The sequence below is a fragment of the Solanum stenotomum genome, chromosome 12 (genome assembly GCF_019186545.1).
Source record: "Solanum stenotomum isolate F172 chromosome 12, ASM1918654v1, whole genome shotgun sequence".
NCBI lineage: Eukaryota > Viridiplantae > Streptophyta > Magnoliopsida > Solanales > Solanaceae > Solanum > Solanum stenotomum.
Genome location: NC_064293.1, coordinates 28,989,549 through 29,001,142, shown reverse-complemented (window position 1 = coordinate 29,001,142; position 11,594 = coordinate 28,989,549). Strand labels below are relative to the sequence as shown.

Sequence of the window (11,594 nt, the reverse complement as noted above, 5' to 3'; positions counted from 1 at the left end):
TTATGCAAAATTGACAAATCTATTATTCTCCTAAAGTTACCTGTACACCAGTCAAATTGATAAGTACCAGGGGAAATCTCTCTTAAAGCATATTTGCACATAAATTTGGTGCAATCTTTCTCAAGAAAAGGCGAAAGAGTATATATATAGTACTGATTGGGAAGGTATTCATTCATATTCCTATGATAGACCTGATACTAATGATATTGTGTATAAAAAAAGTCAATATATTGTAAATGCTAACAGATCACAATTAATTTTTTTTGATAAATATGTATATATAATTAAAAGACAGTAAAAACACTAAGATATATTATTTCTAATGAGATTATTTTTAAAACGAAAATTTAGTCAAAAAGAATATAATAGTATACGAAAAGATGACATTGCTTGCTAAAAATTTCATATATAAGAAAGAGATGTAATAAATTGATTAACTGCAACAAACAAAACACACTAAGTAGAGCAAGCAAAAAATTAATAAGATAGATTATTAAACTCGATAACTATGATTAAAACTGCTCGACACGAATCATCTTCCGTCTCTCCCAAGATAGCTCCGCTCTCTCTTCTTCTTGTCTTTCTCCTCAAGTTCCTCCCCTAATTCATTCTTCTTTCCCTCCAATTTTCCATTATTTTCGTTATTTTGAGAGAATACTTTTTCATTTCCAAAATATCATCAAGCCGCCTTGTTGTTGGTGCCATGATTATGTACATGAGCTATGTAGTGGACAAAGAAGAGGTAAGAGACTTAGATTGAAAATATGTAATAAGGCATCTCCTATTTATAATATACTAACAAACCCAAATTAAATTACAACTAACAAATCCTAATTAAACACAATTAACTAAATAACAAATCCAAAACTAATTAGAGATTCTATAATTAAATTACCATAACTAATAAATCCTAAACTATTAAGGAATCATATTCTTGGGTAATTTCCTAGAAGAAGAAATGTAATTCGGTAATTTCTATTTGGGATTCAGAAATATTATTCCTTTTTTTTATTATTCGCACCATATTTTGTACAAGAAACCTAATCCTAAAAAGAGAAGAATTATAATTCATTAATTTCTGGGTATCCGAAAATATATCTCTCTCTTTTCTTTTTTTTTAATTCGCACCATATTATTTTCCTTTTTATTGATTTTTCTATTATATTATTAACTACAAAACAACTAAAAGCAAAACAGGAATATTGCAAATAAGCGTAATCTCATGTGTTACATGCCTTTATTAATTATTTCCTCGTTCATTTTTACTTGTTCAATATATTAAAAATAAATAAATATAAGTAAAATAATATATTATTTTGTGTCAATTTTACTTTTGCTATTAAATACGGTGCATTTTGAATATTTAGATGACTTATAATTAATATGAGTGATATAATAAAATAACCGCTCTATTTCTTGTCTCTTAAGAGGTGTGCTAAGTTAAAGATGGACGAAGTGAGTATAATAGTTTAGAGTATAAGTAGCATTATTTATACAATTTTTTTAAATCTAAATGAAATATTTGGAATATGTCAAATGTCTTATTTAATTCAGTGTCTTCTTTATAAGAGCAATATTGTCTGGATGAGATGTTTGGATTACATCAAATGTCTTACTTACAGATGGTTATAAAAATATATTTTTATGTCGTTGATTATTTTTTTTAATTATAAAACAGTAAATAATATTACACATTTTTTCCTCTTTCAATGAGTTGAAGACCACTTTCAATTCCCTAATTGTGTTTTCATTTCCACATTGAATTTGAAATTCATAAAAAATGAATACATGATCACATATTTTCAAATTATTTTAATTTGATTAAGGCTAACTCATAAGGTTTGATATAATCATCTTAGACAAGAAAAACATTCATCAAACACACATCCAATAATAATGTCAGGCTTCTATTTGATCTAACTTTATCGATATCATGTGTCAGTTGACAGGGGCCTTGTTGATCGAAGACTTAGTTTTAAGCCGAGATATACTTGTTTGTTTTCTTGATTGTGTGTGGCTGTCATGCGCTAGTAGCAAATGGTTCAGCAGGGTCGACTTGAGCCTGAGTTTTGACATTAGGGGCCAGTTGCGCCCCTCAAGTTTGGGGCGTGACAAAAACCTTACACGGCGTTGAATATACAAAAATAGTGATGAATCTGATGGTTCAGTCGTCTGAGGAAACAAGTTGGTATGGTCTTTCTATCGTTGTAGAACTCTTTTTTGGAAATTATTTGAATGTTTAGCTTGAATCACTGTTACCGTATTTAGCGCTCATGTTTCCATTCATTTTTTTTAAAAAAAATTATTGTATAAATTTAAAACAAAAAAAACATTTTATACAAAATTAAAGCCTCATAACAAACTAAACTATATCCATGAAATGTAATTATGTAAACTATACCTATAGAGCATAATTTCATTAAATTTGTTTGCCATATATGACATTTTTCCTTCTAAAAAGTCATGTTCGGAGAGATAATCAAGACTTCTCATAATTTGGGTATGCATTTAATAAAATATGTCAATTTTAAGAGCGCTTTTAAGTGCTATAATTAAAAAAAGAGAGAGCAAATTTTAGGTATAGCAAACATAAAAATCATAGTAGCGCTTTATAACTACATTTTTGCTATTTGCGCTCAATAGCATCTGATTTGTATAAACCGCAGGCATCTGATTCGCAGGCATCTTGTTTGTATAAAATCGCAGCAATTGTATATGTATATCAGTTAGATAATTGTATATATGTAACTACTATGTATATGTATCAATGATTGTGTTTGTATATCTACATAAAATTTGAATTTGTATACAATTGAATCAAATTAAAATATTTGTATATCAAATCTCTCTCTCTCTCGCACGCGTTATTCAAACACAAATTATACATTGTAATTTGTATATTTGTGTTTGTATAAAGCGAAAAAGACAAAAGAGAACTGAACAGAGGAAGATCTGTATTTGTGTAATTATAAGTGTATAAGACGAAAAAATATGTATTTGTATTTGTATATATAGTTCTCTCTTGCTTTACACAATTTATACATTTGTGTTTGTATAAAGTGAGAGAGGCGAGCGAGATTCAGGGGAGAGAGACGAATGACAGTATATTTGCTACGAATTAGAATTAAATAAAACTGTAACTATAATATTTATTTTGAATTAATAATTTGCTATAATGGACAATTTATTTTTTTTAATTTTAAAAATGTAGTGTGGCCAAGTTGTGTCAGGAAAACTGAAGAAAGCAACACATCCAGCCAATAATAATGGGAATGGGAAAGCCCAACCTTTCCATGACTACAAGTCTACAACCTTCCACAAAACTGACATGAATAATAGCACATAATGGCCAATTTGCAGTGCTAGTCAAGGCCATTTATTGACTGGAAGGTACCTTTGACCAGTCCTTTTGTCATGCCCTACACATGTAGCTTACAATTTCTTTACTCAGTCTTGCCCATTACTCTTTTATTTTCTTGAAACTGAAATATGTAGTAGAAAACAACACAGCATGTGTGCAGAATCAGTAAACACAATAGTTCATCTTGACTGCTGCTTTGTCATGTTTTGCCTTCAATCAGCCAATTATTTTTCTGATTCAGTATGAATATGATATTTGTTACCTCCCACCAACATATATACGAAGATACTATATGCACTAATAAGACTTATGATGAGAAGATATCTTTATCTCTGTTGCAATTTGAACTATAATCTTTTTATGATTTTCATACCACTTGTGTATGTACAAAACTCAATAAACACAGTGGCTTTTGGGACAGTTCATCTTCACTGCCTTTGTAAATATTAGCTATCTCACTGACTCCTGTAATTTTCGTACCACTTTATTGATAGCTAAGTCACATTCTTGCGGGCTTAGATCAGAGAGCTAAATTTAAACGATACATTTCAAACAAAAAAAGTACATTGTGTTGTGAAAAGTTGGATCAATGTGAGAATTCCAAAGGAAAGAGAGTAGAAAGGAAATGACTTAAATTGCATTCATCAATGAATCAATAATGTTACAATCAGCTCATCAACTTAGTATTATATAAGAAGATATAGTATGAAACAACAACATAATCATACTATTCAAGATTGACAAAGACACATGATGAGTAGCTAGCTATTTAGGATCAGTTGATTGGGTCTTGTTACCAGCCAAAGCAAGGATGGAATTAGCAAGTTTATTGATAGAATCAACAAGTCCATTAATGCCTTCTTTATTGATCTCAGCCTTTGACTCCTCAATTTGTAGCCTTCTCTGATGCAAGCTTAAGAGTTCTTTGTGCCTTCTATCTCCTCTTTCTTCACAAGACTGAATTGCTTCTGCTATAATAGCAGCACTCTTGGAGATAGCAGAGCCAACTTCTTGTGATGAATTGTTAATGTTACATTTTGATGTGCCACTAGTTCCTTCACCTCCTCCTCTCATTCTTCTTTTCTTTGCCGGTGAATCTGAATGCTCACTGCTATGATCAGGATCTGAGCTATCACACATCTCCAAAACATAAACAGATGGAGTATATCATAAAGGAATTTTCATTAATACTAAATGCTCATAAAATATCACTAGCTGTAACGAAATTGAGTGAATGAAACAGTTTAAACTGTCCAATGTCAATGTCTTTCTAGATTGATGTGTTAGATTGAAATAAATGCAAATAAGCTTCATTTTGAACCATATAATAATCTCGGGATAAAATCTAGGATTAACTTTGTCTCATGTTTGATTTGAGTTATAAGCTAATCCCACAATTTGTACAAAAATGGTGAGATTATTATCCCATAGAATGTGGGATAGAATTATCTCATAGGATATCTCAACGACTCATGGTATATCCTTGCTTATCTAAACCCGCATACACACCCCTATTTATCCTCCCCCATTCGTAGCTACCAAAAGGAAAACATAAAAAGGAGTCATTCACTTTTTTCTGGATTTTTTTCTACTTTATTTGAAAATCAGTGTTTGACATGAAATTCCGGTTTCAAAATCAACCCAAATCTGATTCACTTTCAAACAATCAAATATTTTATGCAAAAACTATAATCAAACACAACTCATCTTCAACTCCAACTTCAAAAATTCCAAATAAAGTGAAAAAATATTTGATTTCTATGGCCAAATGCCTACTACACACTTAAAGTTGATCACTTGATTAATAAGTATTTCTTTCAGATGAATAAGTATATTATTTCAAGAAACAGAATTAAAAGCTTGCCTTTGAAAAATATTAAGAGTGCAGCATGAAAATATATGTTACCAAATTAGAAAGAAATAATAGAAAGATTCAAACAATCATGGGAAAACCTAGAAATTTATCAAGCAAATTAAATCAAGAATATTCAATATGCAACACATAAACAAAACAGGACAAAATAACTCTCTCAACCAATTATGTCATGCATTAAGCTTTTCCAAAGTAGACTTTATATCCAAGTGGAGGTTCTCACTAAAAGCAAATGAGAGTGGACTTTAAAATAGTACTAGCTACTAGTTAAATAGTGATCATTCACAATGTTAAATTTTTTTAAAAAGTAGGAGATAAGAGTACCTACTGTGGTAAAAGGAACATTAGTAGTATAATCTGTTTGTGTTACTGTTGTTGTAATTGGTGGAAGTGGCAAAGGAGTAGATTGTTGTTGCAATGTGGGAGGTAAAGAAGGCAACAACATTCTTTGGCTTTTTTTGTCCATAACTTCAACTAATGCCTCATAAATCTCAGGCAACATATTAGTAGGCAAATTCTTTTCTTTCCTTTCATTCTTCTCAATCTTCCAATAAGATCTTATAATTTCTTCTCCACTTGCTTCAACAACTTTTCTTTCATATTCCCTTACTTTCTTGAAATCCCTCATGAGATTATCCCATTTGTCATTACATTGATTTTGGCTCCTCAAACAACCATTTCTCCAACAATAATCCTCTACCCATTTCCATCTTAACTCTGTTGGTTTTCCCTCTTGCCTTCTCATTCTCCTTTCATCATCCATTTTTTTTGCTTCTAATAGAACCATTGTTTCTTTTACAGTCCAATTCCCTTTTCTATAGTCCCTAAACATGTTACTACTACTCCCTCCTTGATCACTCACCAACCTATCCATGCAAAAACAAGAAAAAGGGTGTTCTTTTCTTGGCTTGTTTTGCAAAGGCAAGGCAAAAATAGCAAGAAAAAAAAACACCTATAGTATGGACTTTTGGGGTTTATTTGTGGTTTTGAACTTCGAAAATGGAAATTATGAGAAACATGAAGTCTTTCCCTCAAAATCTTAAAAAACAAATCTTGAAAAGCTTAAAGTTGAAATCAAAGACTATTCATCCACTATATATCCAAAAAGTTGGACAAAACTGGAGAGGGGTTTAAGTTAAGGCCAGAGGAAGAAATAGAGAGGAGTAGAACAGACTACTACTAAGCAATGAAGAAATTAATAGTTCCACTATAAGAAAAGGCCAAATAGAAATTCATTCAAACTGACATATCCCCTGCACCAAAAAAAAAAAAAAAAAAACACGCAGCGAGAGAGTGGTGTACTGTAGACTGTAGAGTGGGGTATTAAGGGGTTTGGTGTGGTTTGCTTGGAGGGGCAGAGGGAAAGAGGATTAGATGGGGGTCGTTTTACGGAGTATATTAGTAAAAATAATGTATTACACTATTTCTATAAGATTGATTCGAATCATCTGCATCTTCAAACCATCGAGCATACTTTGCACCTTCTTGATCATTTGTACAATTGTACTGGGTGTACTACTTATTTTATTCCATTTTATACAACACCACACTAAATAGAACGAACCAAAAATTACAGATATTTTTATTTTGAGAAAATACATAAACTTCTGATTATCCTTTTACCCAAACAAGTAGTTTTGTTTTTTCTTTTAGAGTAAATACTTCTTTTGGATCAACCAACTGGGTCATGGCAGAGGTGGCGGCCCAAAAGGTCCTGGAGGCCCATATATATCCATTGGGCCCCTAAAACAGTCTTGTAATAGCCAACAACAGCAGAAGAAGCTCAGGCTGAACAATAACAATAAGTTAAGAAGTTTAAGCATCAACATTAGAAAATCAATAATATTTTGACTAGATATGAAAATGATAATATATCTCTAATAATCCAACAAAAAAAATGTTGAAAAATAACTTACGTACCAAGAACATATAACATCACATAAACTATCAAAAAAACCGCCAGGTCTAGGCATCGGAGGTCCTCCAGGACCTGGAGGAAGACCACATCCCAACCACGGTCCTCGTGATCTCATATAGATTCAGTTAAGGTAAAATTAACCAACCACCAGAATTTTTGAATAGATAACTTTTATTTACTTTCAATTTTGAGTTGGAGCTATATATAGAAATTGAGTTACTACTAAATAAATACTACCTACTACTTATTACACTGCTCTAATCTACCATTCTTCATTCTACTAGTCAAAAAATAAATCCTAACCTAATCTTCATTCTTCTAATTACTATATACGCTTATTCAGTGCAAGCAAATATCTGAACTTTAATGAGATTTTTTAATTTGTTTTTATAGATTATGTAAATAAAACGAAACAAGCAAGTACAATTGACATATATACATATACTAACAATTGAGCTAAAATAAAAATATTTAGAGATTATTTTGTATGCGAGATATCTCATTATATAGGCGTGAGATAAAATTTAGGGATAATACATGTATTGGACCTTAAATTTGGCTTCAAATTTTAACTTTGACCTCCAACTTTTATAGTGCACAAACAGACACTTTAACTATCAAACCTTTTAATAAATAAACATGCGTGTCTTACATGGCAAAACGCGTGATGTGCACGTATTTTGCACGAGTAGGAGTAATTTTTGAGGCCTACAACAGTAAAAAAAATGCTGAAATGACAACTCTACCCTTAATTAATTTTATTTTATTTTTAGTTCTAAAATGGACGTGTAAAATATTTAATTAGTTGGCAGCCATTGAGTGGCTCACTAATACATGTGGCAGCGTTTACATTTCACGCTCTTGGCTCCACAAATCTCATGTTTATTTATTAAAAGGTTGGATAGTTAAAGTGCTTGTTTGTGCACTATAAAAATTGGAGGTCAAAGTTAAAATTTAAAGTCAAATTTAAGGTCCAATATATGTATTATGCCTAAAATTTATATGCCCATTCAAATAGTTATATCGTCTAAATAAGTTATCCGACGCAATGTTTGACAAAATCTGGAATTAGAAACCCAGTTAAGTCTTCGTCAACTTAGGTCCGAAGCTTGCTCTCCAATGGTGTCCTTGTAAGCAATCAACCCTATTACGTCTCAGTTTATCGTCTTCACTCAATGAATTTTAATGGTTAGATCATCATCTTCTTCTTCTTTTTTAAAGGTACAACACTGGACTGGAATTGGCAAATTTATTGTTAGGATCAGATCTATTGAATCAGTCATGGGAAGCAATTTCAAAGCTTCAAAAACAGAATCTCACTCTTTTGGAAGACCCATCACTTCCTTTCTCTGTTAAATACCAAATTTATGAAAACCCATCAAAGGGTTCTGTTATCGCTTTTGTATCTTCACCCAATTGTGCTGTCAATCATTTGCAACAAGAGTTTAGAGAGCTGGTTTCTTCAGATCAAATTACGTCCTTCGACTTTCTTCGCACCAGAAGTAATTCTAGCTCCATCTCCATTCATAAAGCTGCTTTTACCCTTTTTGCTTCTCTTGAGAATGAGCTCTCTCTTCTCAAACAACAGGTACAGTGCCTTCAATTGTTGAATTTTGCCCCTTTTTTGATATGGACATTGAGCGTTAGCATATTTGTGTTGTTGTAATTTCATAAATGTATTACTTATGTGTTCCCGAAATGACAAAATTGTTAATTAATTGGTGTCAAAGATCCTTAATTTTGAGATGTAATCTTGAGTTGATCATTCAAAATGTATGATTTTGTTTGAGGAAGTTAGGAGGAGATAGTTTCATGAGATCAGAAGTGGATGATTAAGTCGGTTTGGTATCCCGATGATTGGGATGTCCCACCATATATATGAGATAACTTATCCCATCACAATGGTTATAAATGGTGGGATACATAATCTTGGGACTAACTTATACCTCTAACCAACCGCAAAATAAAATAATCCTGCATTTTATCTCAGGATTACCTTATCCTTCGTACCAAATGATTCCCGAGTATTGTGAATTAGATAGGAAATGACAAAACGTTAGCTCAGTGTTTACTATAGTTAGGATCACTTTTTGAGTCAAGAATTATGCCCATATTCTTTAATTTGTTGGAATACAATATGAGTAATGACAACTCAACAGAAAAGAAATGACAGTTGGGGATGACCAGGGCAGGATGCAAGGAGACTGGACAAGGTCGCAATAATCTATAAGCATGGGGCCTCTGCTTGCAGAGGGATTGCTAATATCTACATTAGACAACTAAACTAAAGTTTAATTGTCCCTTCTTTATTAGGGAGGATGATTAATAGTAGTAACCAAACACCAGATTAATGGAAGAAAGATACTAATGATTGCTCTCCAGTTTATAATGTGCAAATGAAGTGTAAACTGTCGGCTGGATTATCTCTTATATGTGTAACTGATTTTGGCATTGTGGCTTTGTCTGCTCGATGCAGTTCACCAGCAGCCAACCTCTAATTGTAACTGGACATTCTCTGGGAGGATCAGTTGCATCTCTCTTCACCTTGTGGCTGCTTGAGAGCCTTCCCAGGTATGGTGCGCAGCAAATCCTCTGCATTACTTTTGGGTCACCACTTCTTGGTAACAATGGCTTTCAAAAAGCCATGTCAGGGCATCCGGCGTGGAGCTCTTGCTTCTTGCATGTGGTCTCGGATAAAGATCCAGTTCCAGGATTTCTGATCTCAGACCATAATGCCTCTGCTGCTACCTTGACTACTCCGACCTGGTACATGCCATTCGGTACCTATCTCTTCGGCTCAGAATCAGGTTTCTCTTGCTTCGAGGAACCACAGTCGATTCTGGAGTTGATGATAATGAGCTCAAGATGTGCTGAAAGTGAAAATCTTCATAACCGCTCTCAGGTTATTGATTACGGACATATCTTGGAACAGTTGAAGAACAAAGCCATTTGCAGGGGAATCTCAGAGCTGCCTGACTCAATACGTGATCCATTTCAAGCAGGTACCTATCTACTGCTAGAAGCAACTGGAGTTGGAAAGTTACAGGTAAATACACTTCCTTGCTACTTGATCAAATTGTGATGTTCCCACTTTGATGGCTCATCTACTGAAACACAAGGTAATTTTGATGAAAGATAAAACTTGAGTCATTCAGGTGCATATACAAGTTGTAAAGTAAGAATTTTATGTTGAAGCATTGAAGAACGCACAAGGCTATGTTTGCTGGTGGGGTAGGAAGGCGTAGAACATGAAATTAACTTGAGGCAAAAAATTCTTGGTTAAATGGACTATAACACACAAATACAGCAGAATACTTCTTTCTTTTTCTCTTAATGTTTATTTTTGTCAGCAAATTTCAGATATTTGTTTCTTAACTGCAACAGGAAAATGTTAACTTGAGCTATCTTGCAATGAATATTGCAAAAAGGGCAGAGGTTCAGGCCAAACACAAGCAGAACGTTTTTGATCCCTTCAAAATAAGTGTAACTAAAAAGTCCTTGACTTACCTTGAATGGTACATCAAAAACTCTTTGGAAGAGGCAGGGTATTATGACAAATATAAAACCAGACGTTCCAGAAGCAGAGACGAGATTGAAAGCACAGAAAACCTAATCAAGCATCACAGAACTTTGAAGTTCTTCTGGAAAAGAACAGTAACTGAAGTGGAAAATTTGCCCTGGAAGGAGGGGAAAATTCGCCGAAAGCGTTTGCTTTATGCTGCAACAAACTACCGAAGGATGGTTGAACCACTCGACATAGCTGAGTATTATGGTAGGGGAAAGAAAGATTATGTACTTCACGGAAGATCTGAACATTATAAACTACTGGAGAAATGGTTAGCTGGTGAAAATACTCAAACATACCAGAGAAGCCAAGCCTCTAGTCTAACAGTTGATTCTTGCTTCTGGGCTTATGTTGAGGAAGCTGTGATCTCTTGTCAAGGGTTGAAAGGTAGCCCACAAGACCAAGAATCAGCTAGAGAAATCCTGATCAAATTTGAGCAGTATGTAATGGACATGATTAGTAACTTCTTGGTGTCTCGTGAGATTTTCTTGCCTCAAAGCAGCTTCATGCTGTGGTGGAATGAATATTCCAAAGTTGTAGGAAATTCATATACCTCACCCTTGACTAATTTTATGAACGGTGGATTTCGTAGTTATGCTTAGCAAATTATATCTGTATAAGGGAATGTAATTTATAACTTATATGCCCGACTTAAAACTACTTTACCATTAGTTCTCTGTAATGTAACCTGTAACTTAATAATTTGAGTTGCCAAGCATGATTAACTGCGCAATACAGTAAAATTATAGGGGGATTTGGTTTTCTTCCTTCTGTTTATTGACAAAGCTTTCTTATAGCTATTGATTGATTTGAGCTAACAAATCCGAATTAGACAAATCTCTTTATACAGATCAAAATTAGCAGTTTTTACCTTTAA

The 11,594-nt window shown here is 33.2% G+C and overlaps 2 protein-coding genes across 3 annotated transcripts; one reads left to right on the top strand and one right to left on the bottom strand.

The window, feature by feature from the left end:
- Positions 1-3,979: 3,979 nt before the first annotated feature.
- LOC125848046 (trihelix transcription factor ASR3-like) lies at positions 3,980-6,158 on the bottom strand. Of its 2 annotated transcripts, none has more exons than XM_049527832.1 (2): positions 5,563-6,158; positions 3,980-4,501 (listed from the first exon to the last, which is right to left on the bottom strand). In XM_049527832.1, the coding sequence occupies exons 1-2, from the start codon at positions 6,106-6,108 to the stop codon at positions 4,127-4,129; spliced, it is 921 nt and encodes a 306-aa protein (XP_049383789.1). In that variant the 5' UTR covers positions 6,109-6,158; the 3' UTR covers positions 3,980-4,126. The 2 variants fall into 2 exon arrangements, with proteins under 2 accessions (XP_049383789.1, XP_049383788.1); XM_049527831.1 differs by having other exon boundaries at positions 3,980-4,485; positions 5,559-6,119.
- Positions 6,159-8,148: 1,990 nt separating this feature from the next.
- LOC125848716 (senescence-associated carboxylesterase 101-like) lies at positions 8,149-11,395 on the top strand. Its single transcript, XM_049528642.1, has 4 exons — positions 8,149-8,282; positions 8,374-8,740; positions 9,629-10,198; positions 10,537-11,395. Exons 1-4 carry the CDS (start codon positions 8,272-8,274, stop codon positions 11,317-11,319), a joined length of 1,731 nt encoding a protein of 576 aa, XP_049384599.1. The 5' UTR covers positions 8,149-8,271; the 3' UTR covers positions 11,320-11,395.
- Positions 11,396-11,594: the final 199 nt, after the last annotated feature.

Bases quoted from the DNA above. Each gene is read 5' to 3' on its own strand.
- LOC125848046 (XM_049527832.1), bottom strand. From the start codon at position 6,108: ATGGATAGGTTGGTGAGTGATCAAGGAGGGAGTAGTAGTAACATGTTT. The intron at 4,502-5,562 runs GTAGGTACTCTT...TATGTTTTGGAG, and splicing joins CTAATGTTCCTTTTACCACA to ATGTGTGATAGCTCAGATCC.
- LOC125848716 (XM_049528642.1), top strand. The intron at 8,741-9,628 runs GTACAGTGCCTT...TGCTCGATGCAG, and splicing joins TCTCTCTTCTCAAACAACAG to TTCACCAGCAGCCAACCTCT. The intron at 10,199-10,536 runs GTAAATACACTT...TAACTGCAACAG, and splicing joins CTGGAGTTGGAAAGTTACAG to GAAAATGTTAACTTGAGCTA.